This window comes from Netta rufina, assembly GCF_964035555.1.
Source record: "Netta rufina genome assembly, chromosome: 1".
NCBI classification, from domain to species: Eukaryota; Metazoa; Chordata; class Aves; order Anseriformes; family Anatidae; genus Netta; species Netta rufina.
The window spans coordinates 115,219,514-115,245,578 of NC_140123.1; the positions used below are offsets into that span (position 1 = coordinate 115,219,514).

The window sequence follows — 26,065 nt, forward strand, 5'->3', positions numbered from 1 at the left end:
ACTTGGGTTTAGTATGTAAAAGCCATGTTCTGTGTATTTAGAATGATGTTCGTGTGCACATGGTGGTGGAGCGTAGACTCCCCCCACACCCAGCACTGTTTACTTGCCTTTTATAGCTTTTATAAATATTCTTTTATAAATATTACTAAATTCACATTGAATTGTTACTTCATTTATAACAAGATTGAGCAGCTGCCATGCTGATATCCAAATTAGTGCACCTTGATCTTCAACTGTATCAACACTCCAGTTTTTCTGTAATGAGACTTTCAGGAGTCCTCCATGGGTTTTATCAGTTGTATTTATGATCAGCCTTAGGAAAAGGCCAAGTGACACCACAGCTAGGACTATGCCTTATGACCCTGACGGTGTGACTCCTGATGGCTGAAGAGCTGACCATGAATAACAGAGTGGTCTGTGGTACTTTTTAGCTTGCAAGTGCTGTTTCACATGCTAGACTGCTACCACACAGTGCTTAGGGCTCTGCATTAGAGTGCTACAGTGGCTGAGGCTCCAGAAACTGCACCTATATCCAGTGGTACATCCAGGCCCATACAGCCACAACTTTCCTCCAATGCATAAGGCTCGGTGCCAGGCAGCTGAAGCGCAGACCCTGTGACAGATCAACTGTTCAAAGTTTGGAGCAAAGGCCCTGAAGAAACTGAAAACAATGTACAACACACAGCAGTATTTTGAAATAAAAGAAATCCGTGTGAATGCTTCCAAAAGGTACGATCAGACGTTTCGCCCCACCGCAGCAGCTTCCCCCTTTCCCCTCAGCACCGCCACCCCCAGCAGCAAAATGGCGGCGGCGGCGCCTCCCGCCCTGCCCCGCGGGGGAGGCGGGCGCTCCTGCTCAGTGGGCGCTGCCGTCAAAATGGCGGCGGCGGCGGGAAATACGAACGGGCTCGGTCGTTCCCTGCCCTGAGGGGGAAGCCGGGGGGTGCCATGGATGTCTCGGGCTGCATGAAGTCGCTGCTTCTGGCAGCCACGCAGTATAAGGCTGCTAAGACGCCGTGCAACGCGGCGCTCGTCCAGCGCAGCCTGGAGGTGAGGATGGCGCCGGGGCTGCGGTGGGAGAGGCGGAGGAGCGGCACGGCTCGGGCTGAGGGGTCGGCAGTGGGGTCGGCAGTGGGGTTCCCTCGGGGTCGGGGAGCCGGGCGGCTCCTCTCGCACCGCCACGGTGCCCGGCCGTGGCTGGCCCCGCTCCGCCGCGATCGCCTTGGGCTCTGCGGCCACCGTGGGCTCGGCCGGCCCGGCCCCGCAGCGGCACCAGGTGTCCGACGGCGAAGGGGAAGGGGAAGGGGGAACCCGCCCGGGGCCCAGTTCCCAGGGAGAAGAAACGTTCCAGTGTTTAGTTCTGTTCCTGTGCGCTTACTTAAGAATACAGTCTAAATGACGGACTGCTCTCGTGTCTGGCCTCTGCCTTTTTCATGCAACTTGTGAACAGAGGTGTTTGCCCCTAAGGGGTAGCCTTGTTTATTTCCCTGACCTGTGTACAGCCGTGTCAGGGGCTTGTTTGGTGAGATGAGAGTGACACCCTGGCTTAATTGCTTACACTGCGAAGTATCTTTTCCAAATACATTGGTTTTATTGCTAATACTAAAACATTAATATAAAAACTGGTACTCAGCTTAACTTCCTTCTCCATATCCACTGTAGAGAGGCGCAGAGGGGATGTGCAAAATCAATGTTTCATTGCTGCATTATCCACATGTAACTCATGTCTACCCATACTGACGTGCAGGTGTATCATTTACAACATACTATTATATCGGCTTTCCTGAAAGCAAGTTTTCTTTTTCATCTTAAGCATAGAGTACTCACAAAATAGCACTGTTACCTTTTACCTTCAAGCAGAGTAATACCTTTGTATTTATGTCCACTTCTTCAGAAAGTAGGTTATTGGGTTGAGCTGAAGGCTAATCAATAAACATTTGTAATGAGCAGTATGTATGATTGTTCCTTAAAAGTAAATAAATCCTATCTTTTATTTATGCTAAAATCTGTATGAGGAACAACCTGGCATTAATTCTTTTCAATATGCACAGAAGTAATAAGCGCTATTCTGCATTTTAACAAGAATGAATTATTACAATGGATGCTGTCAAAAGGCAATCAAACAAAACAAGTCCCAAAACTGATGGCAATATAAACTTAGTATTTTCAAAGAGTAAAGGAGGTATGTACAGAGGAATAAAAAAAAAAAAAAAAAGCTTTTTTTTTCCACAGTTTTTTTGTGTGTGTGTGCAGCAAATTCAAATATGGATGTCCTATTTAGAGTGGCAGATACATTCTCAGTTTGTCAAACATGGCAAAATGAAGCTAATGTAACACTGTGCTTTGTCTTCTCTATTAAATGCTTTGCAGCAGTTAAGTAATTGAGGTTGTTTTTCTCTTTTCATCTCCAGGTTATCTCGGGACTGAAGCTTACACGATTATTTGTTTCAAACCAGATTCTACCAAGTGAATGTCTTAATTGCCTAGTAGAACTCCTTGAGGATGCTAATATAGACCCTTCTCTAACCTTGGCTTTGGTTACTTTACTATCACAGCTAGGTAAAGTTCGCATTTTAATTTCTAATTTTGGGTCTGGGAAAGGAAAGACAAGGCGGATGCTGATTGTGGCACATGTGTTGAACTTCATTTTTCACACCTTATGTTCTAAGTATCTTTCATCATGACGGAATGTTTGGCTGAGCTACCAGACTGTATGTACAAGGCCAAATAAGATCTTAAATCACTATTAGAAACAGAGTTCAAGTCATTAATTTGAAATGACAATGATCATGCTTGTCAGATTATTTTTTCCCACTGGGCTGTGTGAGAAATTATTTTCTTGTAGGAACATTGATTTGAGAGATTGAAAACATTTACTAAGTTAAGAAACCTGCCATGGGGATGTGAAAGGAGAGAAAAACAATGTTATATCAATGATTGTCCTTGCCTCAGTTTAGTTCTCCTATTGGAGTGTTTGCTAGGCAGCAGTGTGGGTTCTAGGATGTCCTGGGCCCATGTACCTTCCCGTTTCCAAACTAGAAAACAGGTTCTGGAGCCTCTTGTTTGTTGTGATGGATTTTTTCCCTTTTCCCACAAAAAGTGGGACTTAATTGTCTAGGGAGCTCTGTGCTCACCATAAACTACATATTTGGGTTACATGTAGAGGGAAAAATTATCCGTTTGCTCTCTGCTTAGAGTTTTTCCCTTAGGTGTGGGTGGTTCTTGGTGTTTTGAGACCTTTAGGATGACCCCTTACTTGTCTTTTTTTTTTTTTTTTTTTTTTTTAATGGTTATTGTAAAATGTTGTAAAATATTGTAAAACTTGTTGCTGGGGGTCATAATTATTTTTCCCAACCTGTGCAGTCTGGAAAATTTTAAGAGTCAGTCCTCCTCCAGCTGATCTGTTGCTTTACCCATCATCCTTGTCCACTACATTTTTTCCAGGACTGCCTAAGCAGAACTGGATTTTTGTACTACTGTTGCTAGATAACCTTATCAAGGTATCAGTTTTAGTCTACTTGCCACACTAGCGTGAAGCAAGAAACTAAAGTCATTAATTTTAAGCTGTAACCTTTTTAACTGCAGGATATAAATTCTCAGATAGAGCTTATGCTTTGGAGGTAGGCAGTTTCTTCAGTGTTGAAACATCCCAAAGAAAAATATTAGCATTTCAATTCACTGTCAGCTCAGAACTAAGGTAGAGATTCAAGCTGTGATTTATAGGAGCTGTGATTTGTAGTTTTTTGTGAAATCTGTGTAGAAAAAATGGCCAAAGACTAAGGCTTATGCTTAGTTGCTAATAAAACAATTGCTTTTGCTGATCCATAGGGTGTTTTTTGTTAATAATACCTAAATTCTAGCTTTAGACAATGACACTAGAGAAGCTCTTCAGGATACCTACAATCTGACCAGTGTCCTGGCAGGAGTGGTTCATCGAAGCTCTACTAATCTTAACGATCCAGTATTACTACAGGTAACAGGATCTAATGCTGAACAATATTTAGTTACTTTTATAAAGTATACGTTGTTTCAGGCAGAGCTTTTTAAGAATTGTTATTTACACCTACAGTATGTGTTGAGGGAGGGTTGATATAAGCTGTGTACTATATTTGCTGTCTGAGTCTAATATGGGATTTCAGCACTACATAGATTTCTGCATATTCTCTTTAAGATTGCTTGTGCTTCTCACCTTCTCTAATTAATAATAATAATAATTTAAAAAAAAAAAAAAAGCCCTTCTTGAAACCGTAAATTTCTACTGCATGAAATCACTGTATGAGAGCATGGAAGCTTATTTTTCAGCTAAGGTAAACTTGTTAATTTATTCTAATGTTCCTAACAAAAACCTATATTTTGTTTTGTCTAATCAGTATTTTGACAGGTAAATGGGAATGAGTGAAGGGAAAGCTGTGGTTGCTGGTTCTCGATGGAGGCTTGCAGGGCGTGTATGCCTCCTTCCCTTTGATCATTGCTATTTACTAGTGAATATAAGGGGCTGTACTAATGGAAGCTCATTTTTTAGGAGCTAACTGCAGACATCGTGACATTATTGCTTTAGTTATTTTTAGTGAACACTTGACATCTCTGCCTGACTACACCAACTTACACCTGTCTGTTCTGTGCACTGAACAGTAATGTTGGGCTTTTTTTTTTTTTTTTTTTTTTTTTTTTTAAAAAAAAGTGCAGGATTTCTCATATGTGGTTTTGAGCTTTCAGCATACACTTGCTGGCTATTTGTGGTCACAATTTTCTTTTCAGAAAAGGGAAAGCAGAAAAACGAATTTACTAGCAGTTATGTTGCCCTTGATGTGTTGGAAATTAATCAAGTGGCAAGTACGAACACTTTTCTAATGTTTTGCATATTTCTCAAAATACTAGGGAGTACAAGATGACTTGGGGATCCAGGTGACTTAGCAGTCAATGGAAAAGGTTTTGTAATCATCAAATATATACAGCTATGAGATTTTTTTTAAGCTCTTATGTTAGGTATTCTACAGGGTGAGATTTCATTTCGTCTGCTTTCCGTAGCCATGCTGTAATTCTTGTCACGTTAACTCAGTTATATGCCAGAAGAATGTTGTATGACAGAAAGTAGTATCACTAGGTCTGTTGGTGGTTTTTACAGCAGGTATGTTTTACTGTAAACATGCTTTCTGCAAGAGGTTACACAGTGCTTTTAGATTTTGGTAAAACTTTTGGTATAGAACCCCTTTCTCAGTGACAGAATGGAGAATTGGCTGATGAGGAAAAAGGGGACAGTTGGTGGGCTAAAAAGTGAACTCCTCTGTTAAAATAAAACTTTACTAACCTGCCTGGGCTTTTAATAAGTACACAGTAATCACTGTGGTAGGATATTTTATTCCAAGTACTTGCAGCAGCTTGTATAACTATTACGTTATCATTACAGTTGGAAAATGAATTCATTTGTAGTGCTTGGTTATTTCTTCTTTAAGCTTCAGCTCTAGGAAAAGCCATTTGTACTTGTAATGTTCTTCAGTGAGATGCTATAAGGAAGACATATGTGAATAGCTTTTTATTTCCTCAGAGTATTCAGCTGCTTCAGAGGCTAACCTACAATGTTCCAGTCTTTTGCGCTGGTGCCAACCTCGATGAATTGATTTCATTTCTAATGCACCACGTGTAAGTGTGTACTCACTTATCTTTCCTCATGGGAAGTCCCTAGCTAGGTTTCAACATGTAAACTTTCTGAAGATGATGTGAAGTATTGTACTAACTTTCTGGTCTTCAGAGTAAGCTGTGACGTTTTTGCTGTGAAGTTACCAGAGATTTTTACTTTAAAAACATGTTTTTTAAGTTTGTCAAATGTGATGTTTGTTGTGGGTGGCTGAATGCTAGTTGGCCTCTTAGCCCATATCCAGGAAGGGGAAGCTAACAAGCACAGAAGCCATGGGAAATATTCATGCCAGCTCCTATAAGCAGACTTCCTTTAGAAAAATATGAATTTTGTGCAAGTCTAATGACTATTAAAAACACCTGAAATAAAGGACCTTTGATAATGTTAATCTCCAACTCTTGTTATTGCTGTTTAGCTCAGTTAAAAGCTGCCTGCAGATCTTAGTTTTGCTTTGCTTGCACAAATGGTATCTTACTCAAAAAAAAAAAAAAAAAGTAACTAGATTCAGGATGCTTTAATGAAAACATCTTTGTTTAAACTTCTGGACTTCTCTTTCCAGTCAATCCACTGAAGATGAGTTAACGATACCATGTTTAGGACTTCTGGCGAATCTCTGTCGTCACAACTTATCTATTCAAACTCAGATAAAATCTTTGGTAAGCGTTTTGGTTTTGTGGCATGGCTCTCTGGCTTGAGGACAAGAGTTACTTGACTATGAGGAATTACCTTTCTATTTATTATGCATGTTTTTCCATGCATAAGAAATAATCGTGACCTTTTTGTTCAGTGTTGTGTCCAGTGTTGGTGGTTGTTTTCTCCGATTTCAGAAACAATCAGTACAACTGGAAGCTGGGTTTTCTTTGCTGTTGCACAGGCTTGCATTACACATTCAGTTATTGCAACTGTTCTCTACAAAGAGAATTTAAATTTTAAATTCTGAATTAAAAAATTTGAACATATTCTAATTGAATTTATATATCTTTGGTAGAAAAACTAAATGTTAAAATATAAAGACTGTAGTTGGATTTCAGGCAAAACTTACTGCAGTTTGCCAAAAAAGACTTAATTTTCAAAAGATAAATCTTTAAAAAAATAAAATACAATGATGTCAGGTCAGGGCCTTTGAATCTTCCAATGCACATCAGTATCCAAACCATTCCAGTCCATGTCTCTTTATCAATCAGTACAAATGTAACTTATTTCTTGATGGAGACATAAAATTTCATTTATGTGATGTAAATGTACTGCTTACCTTGAAGGGAAGGGGAGGTGGAAGGATGAACTATTTTCAAATTGATCAAAGAGGAGATAGGTTCAGTTTTCAGTGTGTTTTTTTTTTTTTTTTTTTGAAGTCTTAGCAAAATGACTTTCTTATCTATCTGTCTTTAAAATAGTGATGGAAATCCTTGCTCTCCTTTTATTGTTCTACCCTATGCAAATACAACAGAAAATTTAGTCATTGATGTCAACTCCAGTAGTTGTGCAGTAGAAGAACGCTAAAATAGGTTTCCTGGAGGAAGTCTGTCATTCTAACATTTTTGTATCGTTAATGATTTGTTTCTTATTTTAAAATATGAGCAAGCTGTAAGTATGGTGCTCTTACAGAACAAAACGAAACTTATAATACCTGTTTCTTTTTTGTTTTAGAATAATGTGAAGAGTTTTTATCGTACCTTGATAAGTTTCCTGGCCCACAGTAGTTTGACTGTGGTTGTGTTTGCACTTTCAATATTATCAAGCCTTACTTTAAATGAAGAAGTAGGAGAAAAAGTAAGTGATACTTTGAAGTTGTTGATAAATCTGTTGGCCACACTGGAAAAATCAAGTTCTAATTCCATCTAACTGTAATGTGCAAGAGACCTGAGCAAGTTAAGTATGTTCTCGAACATAGTTTTCCTTTTTCTTTTAGCTCTTTCATGCTCGGAATATCCATCAGACTTTTCAGTTAATATTCAATATTGTTGTAAATGGAGATGGTACTCTAACAAGAAAATATTCTGTTGATCTACTCATGGATCTTCTGAAAAACCCCAAAGTTGCAGATTATCTTACTAGGTATGGTTTGACTTTATAAAATATATCTTAAATACTTTTTATAAGCTTTTGTTCAATTCTTTTGCTGTATGCCATTTGTATTCTGAACCACACACTGGGAAAAAATCTGTAGATGCTTCTTGTATGTTACTAGTTAATTATAACTATGCTACCTGAAACTAAAGGATTCTTGTGTTACCTGTTTCACACAGAAGTGTAAATCAAAACACATCCTTTCCTCGTTGCTTAAGAACTACTTAATGCTTGTTTTCAGTAAATCTTTGTCTCAACAGTGTCAGTGGTTGGACAATTTCATGAACAGCTATTGTGCCTTTTTGCAGGTCTACATTAATTTGAGGTAGAATAGTATTGACGAAGTTGTAATAATTTTACTGTAGTACATTACAGACTAATTGTGCAGAGTGCTTCTCTATTGCTTCTGCAAATTCAGCTAGTAGAATTTAGTTCTGAAATCCCATCTGAATCTTCTAGCAATAAGAATAGCTAGAAAATCTTGGTGTATTTTAAGGATTTTTTTTTTAATTCTTGGAATATTTTTGAAGTCGAGCTTCTGTTTTAGCAAAGTTCATCAAAAATCAAAGCTATCACTGTACTTGAAATGTTTGGGGGTAAAAAGGAAATAGATCACGTTTCATCCCTTGGTATAAATCTCAAAGTTCAAATTTCAAATGCTTTTTTTCTGCACCCTCTTTCCCCTCATGTATGCTATAGGTATGAACACTTCACCTCATGCCTTGGTCAAGTATTAGATCTCCTTCACGGCAAGGATCCCAACTCATCATCTAAGGTATTTATGCTTTGTTATCTTAAGGCTAACAGGGTACCACTCATAACCTGATTCCATTTCTGTAGCCATAAATAGGTTCCTTGTGTATGAGGATTGATTAAATAAATTGATTTCAAGACTCTTTAGTGACTTAGTGTTTAAGTAATTCAAAAGCCTCTCAGGTTGTATTTGCTTGGTGTGTTGTTTTTGCTGGGTTTTGTGTGCATGTTTTCAGGCAACAGATAAAAAGGCAAAAAGCGAATATGAATACCTTTCATACTTTGGCTAATAAGAAATGTGGGTTACTGCACCGGAAATGCAGCTTGTGCCCCACTTCACATACCAAGGCTAGAATTAATACTACTCAGATCTTGAACTGATGGTCAGGGAACCATGACACTAGTTTCAAAGTAGGGAGTATGTTCTTGCACAGTAATAGAACAAATTACTTGGGTTCACTATTCCATTCAGCTGTGTCCCACTACCACCTTAAATAAATGACACATTGGCTATCTGGTGCTAAAGACTAAAATACGATATGTCATGAAAATGCTTGGGCGAAGTATATCTTTGAAATAAATCTTAAACTTTTGCTAAGAGTGCATTTCACATCATAGTAAATAAATGCTCATGTTTCCATGTATGTGACTTTCATTGTTTATTGGTTATTACTTAGAAATATGTGAACATAGTGCTTTTTGGGGCGTTTTCATTTTCGTCTGAGTTTGTACGTGGGCATTCATTAATATCTCAGAATATTTTTCCCTTGCATAGTTTTTTTGAATTTAGTGCATACCAAAGCATTTCTACTGCTGGTAGATCACTAGACAGCAGTTGTCTTTTTTTCTTTTCTTGCTTAAGAAAGGAAAGCAGTACAATGAATACCAACTGTTGCAAGCCTTCACCACTCAATGTTTTTCTTTGGTCTAGTGGACTGTATTGCTGCTGCTCACTTGACTTTATGGAGGGAAAAATATCATTCATAGAACTTTAAAATGCCAAGAATAGTTGATTAGAACTTAAATATCTCTTCAGATTTGTGCTATGGGAGTTGCAATTGCTGTATGAGTAATTGGTTTAAAAGTGTTTGAACTCTTTCATTCACTTCATACAGATCTTAGAGCTGCTGCTCGCCTTCTGTTCTGTGGTTGAACTGCGTCATACCCTGCGGCAGGCAATACTGGAACCATCTGGCTTGCCAGTCTCTGGAAATACCAGATTTGTGACTCGCTCAAAGACTTTTGAACCATCTGTTGCATTGGTACACTTGTCAAACCAACCATTGGAAAGCTCTGAAGACTGTTCAGTTCTAGCGTTACAGCTATTCAAAGAGGTTTTTGAGGTACCAGAGCTGATAATTGAGTTCGAAGTGCTTCTTAGCAGCTATATTTTTGTTTTGATTTTTAAACATCTAATACCATTTTACTTGAAAAGTAGCATGTAAAAATATACCTGATTTTTTTTTTGTTCTAAAATTTCATACTTCAACACTCAGTTTTTCTTTTAAAGACATGTATTTCAAAAATATATCTGTTCTGAAAGTAAAGTGGAAGATACAGCAGTTCCATATCTATCTATCCATATCTACCTGCCATATGGCCAGATAGATACAGCTAGATACAAAGCTGTACAAGACTTTTTTTCAAGGACTTTTACAAGCGAGAGTTTCTACTCTTTCACTGTTATTTGTTAAACTTCCTTCTCCAGTGTGATACTGATCAACAGTCTTAAACCTAAAATAGCAAGAGCCTAGGAACGCTTGATTACAAGCTGGTGGAGGAAGAAGTAGAGTAGACTTGTCTTCCTTTCTCTGTAGTTCTAAACATTGACATAAAATTTATTACAGGATGCTATTAATAGTGGGAACAGTGCCTCAGCTGAACACTTTGTGGATCTTTTGCTGCCTGTTCTTCTTGATCATCTTCAGATGCCAGAACAGATTGTGGATGAGCTGTTAGTGAAGAAAAAGTGTGAAAGAATGGTCAAGGCTATTAATGTCCTCATAAATATCCTTTTTACGTGCCTATTGCCAGTTAATTTATGACTTTTCCACTATGGACTTCACTATGATCTGTTCCAAGGTATTAGAAGAAATGTCCATTTTGGGTCACACTGATAGCATTTAATGGCGATAACTGCACTAATTTTATTTAACATTGTAATTTTGAAAGATCTTAAGTAGCTTTCTAATTGTTATGAAATTATTTTGTAGTACAGGGATTCAGAATAAAATGTGGTGGCTGTTCAGCAGTACAGAAGCACTTTGCAGATCAAAAATGATTAGTGTTTCTGGTGAAATTGTAAGGAAGAAGGTGGGTGGCCATCTTCTTAATCGTTGGGGTATTGTGGCCTAGCTAAATCTAATGCAGTGCCCAGCCAAATATGGTAAAAACTTAGACTTGTGAAATAAGAGTAAAAATGATGCAGAATGATATCATTTAAACTTTTTTTTAAGGGGTTTCCTTCACTAGAATTTTGGAACAGCTTTTTTAGTCACCTAGTGTAACATCCTGTCTCTGACAGGATTTGGGACAGATTTGGTGAGAAGGCAAATCTATCATGTCGTCTTCAAGTCTACAGCTCTAAAGTACTTGAAGCTTGCATTCTTCTGCTTTTGATTTTTGTCTTGTTGCCTTTTTGAACTTGGTGTCCTGAAGTAAGGAGAATGTGACAGCAGGATGTAGTCCGGCATCTCAGCTGAAGTCTGTGAAGTTTTTTTTGGCTAGTTCTCCCCTAGCTAACTAGTTCGTGTGTTAGGCACTGGTTGTGCAATCCCCTTTGTTCATCTTCATCCTTTAAGTTGCCTCATTTTATTGTGGTTTCCTGTAGCTGTCTGTTTCCAAGTATGTTTGGTTTTTAGTTGAACAGCAGAGTTTTCTTTGGATTGTCTGTTAAGTGGTTTATATAGTTGGTCTTAAAAAGTATTTTTGGAGTATGTCATGCTTGGATGTACTGTCTTATTAAAAATATTTCCTTATGGTGCAAACACCTAAGCATAGGTATGTTAAGAATAAAACTTAACTCAATTTACTGCTCTGTAGAGATGACATACTGAAAACACATGCCTCAAAGGTACTGACTGCCAGCCAATGTGTGTCTCTGATTGAACACCAATTTACCTACAGCGGAATTGATGCTGGTTTTGGGGCAAAGGTAGTGGACTCTAAAATGTGGTAAGCACACAATTTTTTTTCCTGCAATCTACTTTAGCTAGACCTGTGTGAGTTTTAATATTGTTCCAACAGAAAATATACTGTAGCTGAAATTGCCATTTAAATGTCAGTAAGTCAGTACTGTTTTTAAATCAGATTTAATATTTCTGTGGCAATAGAATGTAACATTGGTCATCTCAATATAAAACCTGGCTTAAACGTTCTGGTGCTGTTTTGTGTGTAAGCCAGAGTTCCATTGATGTGGGACAATGATTTTAAGCATCCATTAATTTAGGCTCATCTTTAGGCTTACCAGAAGTGATATCACCCATCAATACTAGGGAAACAGGGGAGCCAATGATGGTACTAAAAAAGAATGTACATTCCTTCAACTCAGTGTCGCTGACTTGAATATCAATATAACTGAGTTATATGCCCGATAAAATTGGCCAGTGATTAAACCCACTTCACTTTCAACTTGAATGTGCTTTTTGAGTTTCACTGCTGTCCTTGGTACGCTGGAAAAAATCAACAGCATGTCCATGGAACTGAGTTCTTGAGTGATTTCTTGTGGTGTTGGCATTGATGCCTTGCTAGGTATGTTTAACATCTTTATGAACGTATTTATTCACTCTGTAAATTGATTGAATTTATCAGTACTGGTTTGACAGATCTCCCTGCCTTTTTTCCACTTTTCTTTTTGCATTTGTATGTTGAAAAGTAAACTTGCTGCTGATACTATTTTGAAAACACTTGATCTTATGAGTAGACTGAAGAAAGAAGTAGCTAGTATGGAAGTGAGCTTCTACAAAATGCTGCAGGTACGAATTTAAAATGTCTTATAAAGTGTATGTGTAAAGAAAGCATAATAGCACTGCAGCAGTTTTAGTTCTAAATGATTTTGCATGCTTGTTTCTGAGGTGGTAAAACTGATAGGGAATAGTCCCCTGGGTACAGTTCTTAAATGTTTCACTGTTAGTTCTTCTAAAATACGAGCAGTTTGCTTTCATACTTCTTATTTCAATAATACATGGTAAGGATTATCCTCTTAAGACTCTACTAGGATTACAGTTTGGAAGTAGCAAACAAAAAAGTTATCACAACTATGTAATCACATAGTTTGCGAGGTTATTTACTATTAAATGTATACATCTGTGATGTAACTGTACATAGACAAAACAGTCTGGCTGGATAGTACATCTGCTGCTTACTTGTAGATGGAAAATAAACCAGGCAGTCAACCACTTCATACTGTTTTGGAGGGTTTTCTTTGAAGAATGGGAATTGTGTAACTTAATAGGTAGCAATCGTAGTCTCACAGCTATCAGGAAATCGTAATAAAACTTAACGCTTATGATCCTTTATGATGGAAATCAAGCACTTAAAAACTTGAAGGAATTAAGTAGTTACTTTACCTGTTATGTCAATTCTAATTGGAAAAACAATTTTTAAATACATCCAAGTGTGAACTGTTTTTCAAATTCATTCTGTTTCATTAACTTTGGGGTTCAGAAATTTAGAAGGGCAGAACTTAAAAAGGCAGCTTTGGATAAAAATTTTCTGTGCTCATGGGCATTGGTATTATGTTTGTTTTTTTTTGTTTACTCTTATATATTCTGACTCAAGTAGTTTCTTTTTTAGGATCAACGCCTGATTGCACCTCTGACGTTTGCTTTAACATCAGACTACAGAGAACAAGTCCAAATGGGACTTAGAATACTGTTTGAGGCTGCACCCTTACCCGATTTTCCTGCCATTGTGTAAGTTTATTTTTGTGGTAGTCCCGTAGGATTTGAAATTTTTATGGCCTTAGTGATGCTTGTGTTTCTTGACATATTACTTTCAGTTCATCTGAGCTAGTAACTTTAGAAAAATTGTCATTTCCTCTCAATCTGCACTTAAGAGACAGAAGTGGTTTTAGAGGACAGAGGAATTAGTTGAAATGCTGACAGTTAATTAATGTTAGATTCTAGAGAGCCTAATAGTGACTTCCATCCCTCGGGGTTCACTTTTCTGAAGTCTGTGCTTAGAGTTTTATACTTGGACTGCAGCCGATGTTCTGTCAGAGTGCTCTGACGGAAGTTTAACTTGGAACAGTGTCTGAATTGCTTTTTATTTGGGGAAGAAGGATGATCAAATAGCCTAATCATGGTAACTTGCTTCATTGTGTGTCATTGTGTGTTGTTTTTTTTTTTTTTCTGAGGAAAAAAAAAATGGTGGAGGTGGCATGTACAGGAAGTTGCTCCATTTTTTAAATAAAAATACGGTGATAACAGCTTAAAACTGTTCATCCTGAAAAAAAAAATGCTGTTTTTATGATTATGATAGTACTATTTATCAATAAAATCCCTATATCTAATTAGATACAGACTTCAGAAGGGCAATCTGGGTGAGGGGTTGTTATTTTCTAAGTAGAAGAAGGTCTGTAATGCCATCAAAACAGATACAAAATAAATTTTGAAAGCTGAGGCAGCAACTCTAATGAAATTTCAGAACGGGTACGCAGCTCTGGTGGGCTCAGGCTGCAGCGAGTGTCCTGGACCTCTCCCTAAGCTGGGGCAGCAGGAGGTGGTCTTCTAACCTGCAGGAGGTGTGCAGTTGCTGAGGAGCTGTGGTGCCAAGTGAAGGAGCCGTAAGGAGAAAGTTAGCGGACTTAGCATCAGAAATGATGAAAAAGAGAGAGACCAGATCCTCCTTCAAGGCCTCACAGCTTAAAAATGTGGCAACCTGACTTACCAGTTAGGGAGGCTTGCTACTTTCCGGCAGATCAGATTTGGGAAGTTTTGGGGGAAAAAATAAAGGATTCTCTAGCCCTCAGGCTATTACCACCTGCTAGCCTTCCACAAGGGCAAAAATGTTATGGCAGGAGAGACTTGAATATTATCAAGCATGGTTACATGGCTCCTGTGGTGATGGACAAGGGCGTGGGGAACACTGGTGGTGTTCTGCTTCTTCCTGTGGGTGAGAGTGGAAGGGGTTGAGGAGGAACGGACAGATCTTGTTGGTCAACAATTGTTTGTGTAACCCCTGTCAAACAGGCGTGGTTTCCATGACGAAGAGATTAAGGATCAAGGACTAGCGAACATGATGAGGAAAGCTTTAAATTAAAAACAACAGGGGAAGGGATGAGCACAGCCAATGAAGTGAAGAAGTGGTATACTGGGTTGGAAGGCAAAGGGTGTGGGTATATGTGAACAGGAGGCACCTTACAGCCATAAAAACAGCAGCGCTAAAGCAGGGTCACCCTAATGTGCATGTAAGGGATTGTCTACAGCAAGGTACCAAGGGGGGGGAAAGCCCTCGTACTTTTTCTGGGAAATCAGCAATACAGGGTGCTCCTGTGAAGTGCTTGTACACAGCACTAGGAACCAGCAGAAGAAACGGGAGGTCTGCTGTCTGCTTGCAGTTACAGGGCTCTGATCTGTGGTCCTCATGGTGTCCAAGCACCCCAGTGTCTGCTGCAGATGTAACGCAGTAGGGCACTGTATCGGGTTTATGTGGCAAGGTTTTGGTAGCAGCAGGCTGAAGGGGTGGCCTGTGTGAGAAGAGGCCGGTAGCTGCCCCATGTTAGATAAGGGCCAGTTTCAGATGGCTCCAAAGGGACCTGTCACTGCCCAGAGCTGAGCCAATAAGCAATGTTGTTTGTGCTTCTGTGAGAGCAGATTTAAGAGAAGAAAAAAAGGAAGAAGGTTAAAAAAGCTGCTGCATAACAGCAGCTGGGAGAGCAAGGAGTGAGAATCAGCCTTGCAGACACCAAGATCAGCGCAGGAGGAGGGCAGGAGGTGCTACAGGCTGTTGAACTCAATGACTTATTCAGTTTGGTCTTCAATGGTATGCTTTGCAGCATTTGGGAATCGCAGGTCTTTGAGATCACTGGGCAAGTCTGGAGCAAGTCTAGATCATGTTTTGGAACATGTAAACAAAATGGACATATACAAGTCTGAGAGACCTGACAGGATACAACCAAGAGTACGTAGGGAATTGGCTGATATCAATGTGAGGCCACCCTGTATCATACTTGAAAGGTCTTGGTGACTGGGAGAGGTCCCTGAGGACTACAAGAAAGCAAATGTGACTTCTGTCTTCAAGGATGGCCAAGATGACCAATAGCGTCCTAGAGTGTGTTAGGAAGAGAATTGCTAGGAGTTTTAAGGGAGACGATCCTTCCCCTCTGGTCAAACCACATCTGGAGTGGTGTGTTCAGGTCTGGGCTTCCCAATGCGAGAGAGAAACCTATCAAAGGGGAGTCTAGTGAAGGGTCATTAAAATGTTAGAGGGGCTGGAGCATGTGACATAATAGCAAAGCTGAGAGAGCTGGGATCGTTTAGTTTTGAGAAGACACAGAGGGATCGCATTGATTTGTAGAAATGATGGGAGGGAACAAAGAAGACTGAGCCAGAGTCATCTTGGTGATAGCTGTTAGAACACGAGGTAAGGGGCACAAATTCAAACAATAAATTTTGTTTAAATATACAAAATAAACTCTCTTAAAGCAGTAAGGGCAATCAAACACTGAAAATGGTTGTGCAGTCTCCATCCTTTAAGATATTCACAACTACTACATGTGGTTCTGGGCAACCTGCTTAGAACAAGAGGGTTGAACTAGATGATCTTTGCAATCCCTTTCAACCTCAACTATTCTATGACTGTATGATTTAGTGTATATAAAATACTTTTATAATGGACAGTAACAAATTGTCTGGGTGGAGGAACAAAGGATCTGTACAATTCAATATGTCTGGCATTGCACAAAGGAATAGGCAAATAACATGCCTCTAAATGCGAGTTAGAAATTGCCTCTGTTCACTTAAGCAATTGAGACAGCACTTCAGTGAAGTCTTTGGGTTAACTTAGTAATTAAGGAATTTATTGAAAGGAAAAAAAATTGACTGGTGGCTTAAAAATAAGCTCTGATTTGGAACATCTCCTGAGTAATTGCCTTGCAAATACCAGCCACAAGTTACATGCAGACACTGGGATGTATGTACTGTAATTATGTAAGTCTAAGCTTTTGTCTTCTCTTCCTTGTACAACTGAATATGAATCTATTATACTTCTCTCTGCATACATAAATTATGGTTAAAGCTTAAAAAGTGAAATGTGCTGTATTCAGTATAATATTGTGAAATACCATCACAGAGGGGGGAAAAACTAAAATTTACTGTTAACACTCTTGCCTTTTGATGATTCAATCTTATTTTTATTCCTGATAAAAACAAAATCATTCTTACTAAATACCTTCTCGATCCTCCTACTGACAAACAGTGGCACAGTTATGCTGTTTTGCATGTCATTATTCAACTTGTTTCTTGGGCTAATAAGACACAGATGATCTGTTTTGCTCAAGAGAGCTGAACAACATGCATTTTCTGGTGAGGCACTGCACTTGTTTCTAACAGTTAACCTTAATAGGCTTTTAAGTTTTTCCTTCTACTTTCAGTATCTCTAGACAGCGTGGGCACATATCTGGAACCACATCTTAATGTTGGGTGATAATGCAAATGTAACTGTTCCAGTAGTCTGTCTTTTCAATGAAAAAAGTTAATTAGGCTGTGAAATTGTTTTCTTCTTCAGTCCTTGCAGCAATACTTGTAGCAGCTTGTTTCATTAATATAATTTATGTTTATACAGACTCAGTGAAAGTATTGCTGCAAATAATGCTTACAGACAGCAAGAAACAGAGCACGCATCAAAAAGAATCCAAATGCAGTCACCCATGACCAACATTACACCGAGAAGTTCTTTGTCTTGTTCTAAAGGTGATGAATCCACGACTTCAAATATTCAGGAATTAATACAGAAACTTCATTCAGGACTAGAGGTTAGTAAAATTTACATACCTTTCCTAAATAATTTTTCAATTACGAAGGAAAAATATAAAAACCTTAACCTCCAAGTGTCAGGTTACAGTGCGTGTGTCAGCTGAGCTCAATTTACTTTCCTACCTTGTAAAAATCTGCTCCTTTTACTGAGTTCCTGAGTGAAATTCATTGATGATGCTTTGAGCAGTATCAGAAGCTGGGCTGCTTGTTTAAATCCCTTCTTCTGGTACGGTTTCCCATGCTCTTCCCTCTGTCAGAGGTGGACGCAGATCTCAGATATAGTTGTGAATTACTAGACTTGCTGAGACGTACAAGGAGCTGCCTTACCCAGAGTTTCTTTACCCCTTTATAAGAAGTAACCTGTGATGAAATAAAGATGATTATGTTGCTTTATGAGAGTATGGTGCGTGTCTTGTATGTCTAAACAGGCACACGAGCTTTTACATTTTCTTGCCTGTAGCTGTATCTTGAGCATTTCAAGTTGAATTTTTGTGGCCTCCTTGGAAAGGCGGCATTATTACTTCAGAAGGAAGCTTTTTACTTCTGTGCAGCAGCGTGTGTTGTAAATGAGACACTCAAACAGGCACCACATATGGTGCACCTCTTTGGGCACCATACTGTGGGATACTGAACGTATTTCCTTTTTCTCTTTTCTGTTCGATGCAAGGTAGTAGTTGTTCTGTAGCCACTTTAGACTGAGTGAAGGATTGTTGCCTATGTTTTCCTTTGACTCAAAAGAACAGTATGCAAACAGCAAAAAAAAAAATGAACAGAATGTGCCTGATAATGGCTCGCCAGCTGTATTAGTGGCATTGCCTCCAGCCTTAGCTTTGCAACCCTCCTCTCTGTCGCAACTGAAAAGAATAAAATTCAGCAAGCCACCAATCAGCTGCTGGAATAATGTTATATGAAAAGTCAAGTGACACTTCATTGGTTTCATTCTTACTCTTCCACTGGATTTCCCTGTTGATCATCCTCTTCAGGACTGCATGTGACAGTGTGAGTGTGCTGCTGAGTATCTAGTGATGTAAGTCAGAGCAGCAGTGCCTAACAGCACTAGTGTAGCAGCTTCCAGTAATGTGACAGTTGGTGCAGCTCTTTGGATTTTTGAGGGAAGGAAAACGTTACTAATATTCAGTGAATCTTTTGTTAGACCTTCTAGTAAGTAGAATTTTCCTTTAAAAGTGCATTAGTTGAAAATCTGTATACACAATTGCCTATAACATCTGGTACTTCATCTCTGTGTGTTCCGTATGTTGTGTGAAGCTCAACTGTGTGCAGAAACATTTTGAACACTTTTAATAGTACTGCTGTACAGAGAAAGCAAACGGAGCTTACAGAAGCTTTTCTTAGAGTTTGTGTCCTTCTAGACATTACTACAGCTTTGCAAGCCGGAAAAGGAACTACTGGTTTCCTGTTTTAGGGACAGGAAAGCAAGCTGGGAACTGGAGCTAGCTATGTGGGGGTTGTTAATATGCCAAAAAAAATGTCTGTAGTGGTTCAAAATGGTGCAGAGATGGTACCTTTTTAGTAATTGTTTTTTGTACGAACAGCAGAGAGAACTTGCACTTAGTCATGCATCAGCATATATGAACACCTGTTCAAAATTGGCATTATAGTAGCAGAACTGCCTAAGAAATGTATCCTAAAATCATCAAGTAACATTCTTACTTGACTCAAACGTAGTTTAATGAACAATTAAGATCTATAGGGGCATATGTGCTTGGTGAACAGAAAAAGGAGAGAAAGCTCACAAAACTACCAAGCTCTTTTAGACACATTATCTGTTGAAGTAAATACAAATTTACAGTAGCAGTAATTGCAAAATATTTCCACAGATGAAGGAGCCAATCACTGATATGAGGGTATCTGAACTAATGGATGTCTATGAACAGAAGCTGGCATCGTTAGCTGTGAGTACAACCTAATGTGTAGGGGTACAATGCTGTCTGTAGATTCAGGGAATGTTAGTACATGAATGTTCTTCCTTTGCACAGTCTAAAGAATCTAGGCTGCAAGACCTTTTGGAAGCGAAAGCTCAGGCTCTGGCTCAGGCTGATCGGCTGATGGCCCAGTACCGATGCCAGAGGGCCCAGGCTGAGTCTGAGGTGAGTAACAGGAGTCTCTGGGACTTTGGGGTGGGGTGGAATAATAATTGTCTGGGCAGCTTTAACTGTATTTGCACATGCGGAAACTTTATCTTGCTTAGCTAACCTATGCTTACAAATGAGGACGGTATTAATTTTCATGATAACAATCCAGAGGAAAACAGGATGTTTCTTTGGACCAGTTTCTGTAATGTCTTTTAATATTCCTACTAAAACATGACTTATAAAACAGAATTGCTTGTAATTGCATTTTTTTTGGTGGGGTTTTCTCCTCAAAGGCAAGAACTCTTGCTGCAATGTTGAAGGATGCAGAACGAAAAAATGAAGAACTTAATGCTTTGCTGAAAGCTCAGCAGATAGAATCTGAAAGGGCACAGACTGATATTGAGCAGCTCTTTCAACACAACAGGAAACTGCAAACAGTTGCTGAGGAACATGAAATACTGAAAAAATCTTCTGTTGATCTTCTTCAGAGGTAAGATGCTTAGGATTTCTAAGCAAATACTTCATAGTCAATCGATGTGACAAAACCCTGTTCTGGGTTAGCTAAGCATGTTAGAAGGGCAACATTACATGATACTTCATGGTTTTAAGTAAAAAGTACTTTTTTCTTTGTATGCCCGCAGATCAGGTTACAGTATGTCATTCAAAAAGTTAATATGCTAAATGGAGTGAGAAGTGAAAACGTAGTTGTTGAAGGCCCCAGCTCAGGAAATGGCAAGGAACTTTGGGCATTGTCCTCTAAAACAAACTGACAATGCTTAATTTGTGATGGTGTTACACCATACTCTCAGCTTCTTTCTTTGATCTTATATACTGTCTATTTTGAGCTTGCATCTTTGATCACTTGTGTAGCAAATAACTGAAATGAGGTTAAAGCCATGTAGGGAGAAAGGCAGTACCTTGTGTGTTCCAAATTATTTACGAGCATTATTCCTTTAGGCTCTTAAAGCTAAAATAAAACCAAAAACCACATAGGACACGTGAGACAAAAAGTACATAGGGACAGAAATTAGTTATGGAAGAAAACAAACATGCTTTGGAAGAATAAAGGCTTAAAATATCCATGGTGTTTCAAACTCACATGCATCAGTTTTGTCACTAGGTGTCAGCAAGGCAAAGAAGCTGATAAAATTGAGAGCAAGTTGGTTGTTTAATAACAGACTCAGAAGTTATGTCAGAAACTTTGAAGGTATATTACCGCCAATAAGGGATGTAATTGAAGGAGGAAAAATGTACACGATTTCTCAATTATGACTTTCCTTGAATAAACATCTTGTGTGGCCAGTGTGGAAGTACCTACTTTTTTGCTTGAGTTGTATGTAGCTATATCCTTTGAGTGTGCATTTGACTAATCTTTGTAGGATAAAGCATCTTCAGTCTGTTACGTAACAGCTATAAATTCCCCAAAGTAGGAATAAAATAACTTACTGATTGTTATACTGTTTTTATAAAGTAAAAACATACTTTCTAAACCATCTGTAGACTTTAAATGCTGTTCCGTAAAAATAATGAGATAACTACCATAGGGGGTGAGAATTTTCCTTTTGGTAGGAACGTAGCAGAGCAATTTGCTTCAAATGTGAGATCTGCCTCAAACTGTTATTAATTACACTTTGCACTGTCTCCATTATTTTCATTTTTCAGTATCTCTGTATAACAGGAGGTCATAAACAGTCTCAAAGGGTCCCTTCAAAGATAACTGCAAAAAGCTTATTTATAACAGTTTATGTATGTCAGATACCTAAACACAGATATTTGGTGTTTTGTCAGTCACTAAGAGTTTTCTGCTGGAGAGAGGTTCGTTAATAATTAGGGAAGCTTGTTTTTTCACGTATGGTCCTTTAAAATACGTATCTTCCAGCTTGTGTGGGATGATTGCACAGATGTCAAGTCTTTTGACAAACTATTAAAGTAAAAGCTCTTCAAAAGCATTTATCCTCTTCAACCATAATCCTCTAATTTATTGTAGGTATGAAACAACTGAAAGACAACATAAAGATCTACAGATTGCATGCAATTCCCTAAATAAAGAAATTGAAGCAATGAAAAAACTAAATGAATCACTCAAGCAGCAGAATGACAGGTAAGTTTGATTCAGTCTTTTAAGTAGACAGTAAAGCCAAGTAGTGCTTTAGCATTCAATTTTGTAATTGTCTATGCTTTAAGTAACATCTGAGAAGTAGAACTAGAAGTAAAAGATCCTTCAGAGTTGTGTTGTATGTGTATGAAAATCTGTAGCAGTGACTTCAGTTTTTTCTACTATATTCATTGGGGGCAGGAGGGAAACCCTACAGCAGCAGTAGTAATTTAAAAGAACTCATGATAACAACCCAATTTGGGGGTGGATTTTCTTTGGAGGGATAGGGGTTCTTTTTGGTAGTTGCTGAATTGTTGAATGCTACTATCACCCAAGGTTTTCACGTATTCCCTTTTAGCCTGCAGAATTTCTCTGTAATGTTATATCAGCAGAAGTACTTGAGGTTTTAAGTGCTTCCTTAAGGGGGGGTGGGGGGAACCTACTAAATTAAAAGTTATATTAGAAAGAGTGTTGATTTGGTATTCTGTCTCTGGTGCGGAACTTTATTCCTCAACCATAAAACTCACTTCTTCTGTCTTGAGGACAATTTATAAGTTCTTTTATTTTTAATGGTTTAAGATTAGAGGTCTGATGTAACTTCCACCCATGTAACTAAAGGATAGGGCTTCTATTGGAGAAGTTTTATTTAATACTTAATTTTGCAGAAGGTATCTCTAAAATATGCTTACAGGCAAGCCTTACATTCACTTTAGAAATAAAATGCCATTCTTGGTTTGACTTGCAAAGTTCACTTCATCCTTCCAGGCTCTTGCCTTGTCAGTGACTCGGACTGCTCTGATTACTGCCTTGAGTTCTGATTCAAATGGAAAATTTTTCATACAGATGGGTTTATTTGCTTCTAAATAAATGTGAACACTAACTCTTATTGGTACAGTATGCAGCTCAGTGTGATTGGGAGTGTATTCTGAGAAAGCTGCTCCCTTTTAAAAGCTAATGTGGTGATCAGTTACTGGTTACTGCATAGATATTCTTGAACTACCACAAATAAAGCAGACTATGGAAATATCCTTCTTTCCCCTTTATTGCCAGAGGCTGCGGTTTAGAAAGTGTCAGATAGTAAGCAGATAAAGTAAGCAAGAGTGACAATAGGCCTCATGTAGGTGAGGCAAATGAGAGATGATGTGTGTTAGTAATGGTGAAAGGAAATTGACTTTGTGGAGTTGGAAGTGCTTGGGTTACAGCTGTAATGGATGGATGAGAGTGCCTATATATTAGGATAACATGTAGTTTCCACAGTCTTAACTAGTGAGGACTGCAGATAACCTATATATGGATTACTGTGAAGTCATATGAAAATCAGTTTTTGCTGAGTGTTACATGACAGTCTGGAGATGTTCAGAATGGTATTAGAAAAACTTTGTGCATAGATGTGTTTGCATAGATGATAACACTTGCATGAAATGGGTGTTAGCAATGATATTGTCAATTCAGGAGCATACTAAGGGCTAAAAGCCCCATCTCAATCACTAATGTCAGAGAATTCTGACTCTGTCTGAAAGACAATTTCAGTTCTATTATCTTCAGTTCCATCTGTTCAAGGTACCTTGGACGCCTTGTGGCTGTAATCAAGATCACCAATTTCTGGTGTCTAGGCTTTCAGTAGCTTCCACTCTGTCTTTGATCAAAGGAGGGAAATAATGGTTTCATGAGGGGAAAAAAAGGAGAGAAAACTTGTGCTAACACCCTTCGTAATTTGGTTGATTTGATTTGAAGCTCCTGACAGCAGTTAGAAGTTAGACAAAAATCATTCTAGCTTCTTAGAACAAAGAAATGGTAATATATATCACTTTGATAAGTAAAATTTCTTTGTAATTTTAGGACTGCTGCACAGTTGGTTGAAGCTGAAGATCACAGAAAAGAATTACAGCAACAGCTACAGGATAAAGATGGCAAAATTGCAAGTAAGTCACTTACCTAAAGATCACTGAACCTAAAGAACTAACCAGTGTAAATAGATGTTCTGTGCTGTAGATAAGCAGCTATATTTTTCTTAGTAACTTGTAGATCTTAAATGTAGCTGGGGACATGCAATTTAACTGTTGAATTAAACAAATGTGTGTATATACCTATATATCTTTGAAAGGATACAAAAATGTGATTTCCCAGACTATATGAATTTCACTGAATCTGTGCACAGCATCATATGTTCTTACAGGATCTCTTCACAGCATGTCCACTAGACCTATTTTCTGTAGGAACTGCAAAATGCAAGAGTTCAGTTCAATTCTTCAGCAAACGCTGGAAAGCAGCTGCTAGAACCTAGCAATAGGTGGCATTACTCAGTATTTCACTTATTAGCAGCAATGTTGAATATTAAAAATAAACGTATATACTTGTTTCCTAGGTAATACAGTATGTTTTCTCTAAGTCTGATAAACCCTCTTTTAATGTGTTGATTTTCTTAAGGCTTGCAACAGAAAATAAAAGTTCTGGAAGAAAAACTGAGAGCTCAACAGAAAGAAAAAAACAACATGGAAGAAACTGTAGATGTTCTTAGAAAGGAATTAGGTAAAACAGAACAAGCAAGGAAAGAGCTGAGTATCAAGGTAAGGAATTATTTGCAATCTGCACTCTGGAGACTGGAGTATTAGATACCTAGATAACTGATAAAGCTGGATAATCAATATTCAACTGGTAAAGTGACCAAATAAAGTAGACCAGTCCCTGTGGTGGAGAAGAACAAACTCTCAGATTTAATTATGTACCTTTTGAGTTTTGAATTGCTGAGAAAAGAAATCGAATTCAAGAGAACAGTCACAGTCAGGGTTTAATAGGGCTGTATAAGACAAGGTGGGTGAGTATGTAATACTTGGAAGAAAAACTGTGGTGCAATATTAAATAAATGAACACAGAATGCTCCTTTCAGTTTCTAGTTTGGGCTACTGTAAAATGCAGGGGGGGAGTTTATTGTTTTGCTCCCCCCCTCCTGTTTCTTGTACCCTGTATTAAGATATTTTGTTGTATGCATACAACAAAATACATCTGTTTTTCTTGGTCTTTGAAATTCTAATAAAGTATAAATTTTTCATCTCTAAAAACAATGTCTTCTTTCAAAACATGAGAGAGAGACCAGTTTGGCAATACCACAAAGTTAACAGGGTAATATTTTTTAAATACATAAATTAAAATCCCAGAAACCTCAGCAGAGCTGATACATCCTTGCCTATAGGTAAGGCTCCCAGTAAACACACAATGCAGAGAAGTTCATTTTCGATGCAAACTAATCAGTAATTGCAACAAAGTGTGCAGTCTGTTGAAGTATTTCCATTCTCTGGAAGCAAAGTCTAATCTCTAGGACGATGATATTCTGTATATAGCAAATATTTCACTTGTTCTTAATTAATATTTACCAGTGTGTGGATTGAAATGAAACATGGATGGTTTAACCGGGAGCACTTCTCCACTTCTCTTGGTTAAAAAGAACAATGATAATGTGGGGGTGGGTTCTTCCACTTCGTATTTAATGTTTAAATTGCAACAGTAGCTGTAACTTTTTCATGTGTGCCAAATGTATAGCTGAGAAAAGAATTTCTAAAATGAGCTTATAATTTTAAAACTGTGCTTCTTAATTGCTTGCTTAAATTCACCACCAGGTCACTTAGCTTTTGCTGTATACTGTATACGTTTTTTTCAGTTAACAATGGAGGAAATAGTAACTTTTTTTTTTTTTTTTTTTTGCAGGCATCTTCTCTGGAAGTTCAAAAATCTCAATTGGAAGTACGCTTGGAAGAAAAAGAAGCACTTGTAAAATTACAGAAGGAAGAACTGAACAAACACTCCACTATGATTGCAATGATTCACAGTCTAAGTGGTGGCAAGCTAAGTGCAGAAACAGTGAACCTCAGTTTATAGGGCTCTGTCTTTTAAGGTTTTAGTATAAAATACATAAGAATAAATATGTAAAATAAAAAAAATGAAGCTAGCATGCTATCTGTCTTAAAATCATCTAAAACTAAAGTAGCTTAACAATCGAGAACAAAAAAATAATTGTGAAGGCTTTTGTTTGAAAACACTGAATTGCTGTATACCAAAAAGGTCTTCTAGTGGTCTTGGCAGAACTACTATCCATCTGTCCATCTGTATTGGGAGCTGAACGCAACTTCTTGTTGGTGACTAAGCTTCCAAAATATGTATAGAAAAATGAGAGTCACTCAAATTTTTTTGTCTGTTTATTCTGTTATTGGCAGTCAGGTAAGTATGCTTCATATGTTAAGCACTTTTATCATTTAATCTTGTTCACTTCAACTCTTCTGAATACCATCTGTTTTTTGTGCAGTGATGCTTCCTGCTGTATAAAGCACAAACACAGAAATAAAATGAATTATATCAATTAGAACATATTACACTGCAAGCTGTATTTATCAGCATATTATTGTGAATACTTCATGTAGTAAATATGTGGAGGTGTTTCGAATTTTGAGGAGAT

The 26,065-nt window shown here is 38.1% G+C and overlaps 1 protein-coding gene across 1 annotated transcript; it reads left to right on the top strand.

Annotated features, from left to right (window-relative positions):
• Positions 1-948: 948 nt before the first annotated feature.
• Positions 949-25,491, top strand: CIP2A (cellular inhibitor of PP2A; the record flags this gene model as incomplete). The annotated part of the gene is made up of 21 exons (XM_084293107.1): positions 949-1,050; positions 2,412-2,559; positions 3,861-3,973; positions 5,546-5,640; positions 6,195-6,291; positions 7,283-7,405; positions 7,545-7,690; positions 8,402-8,477; positions 9,571-9,798; positions 10,303-10,475; positions 11,498-11,629; positions 12,330-12,429; positions 13,250-13,368; positions 17,240-17,429; positions 19,269-19,343; positions 19,428-19,538; positions 19,817-20,013; positions 21,511-21,624; positions 23,458-23,540; positions 24,046-24,185; positions 25,321-25,491. The coding sequence occupies 21 exons, from the start codon at positions 949-951 to the stop codon at positions 25,489-25,491; spliced, it is 2,733 nt and encodes a 910-aa protein (XP_084149233.1).
• Positions 25,492-26,065: the final 574 nt, after the last annotated feature.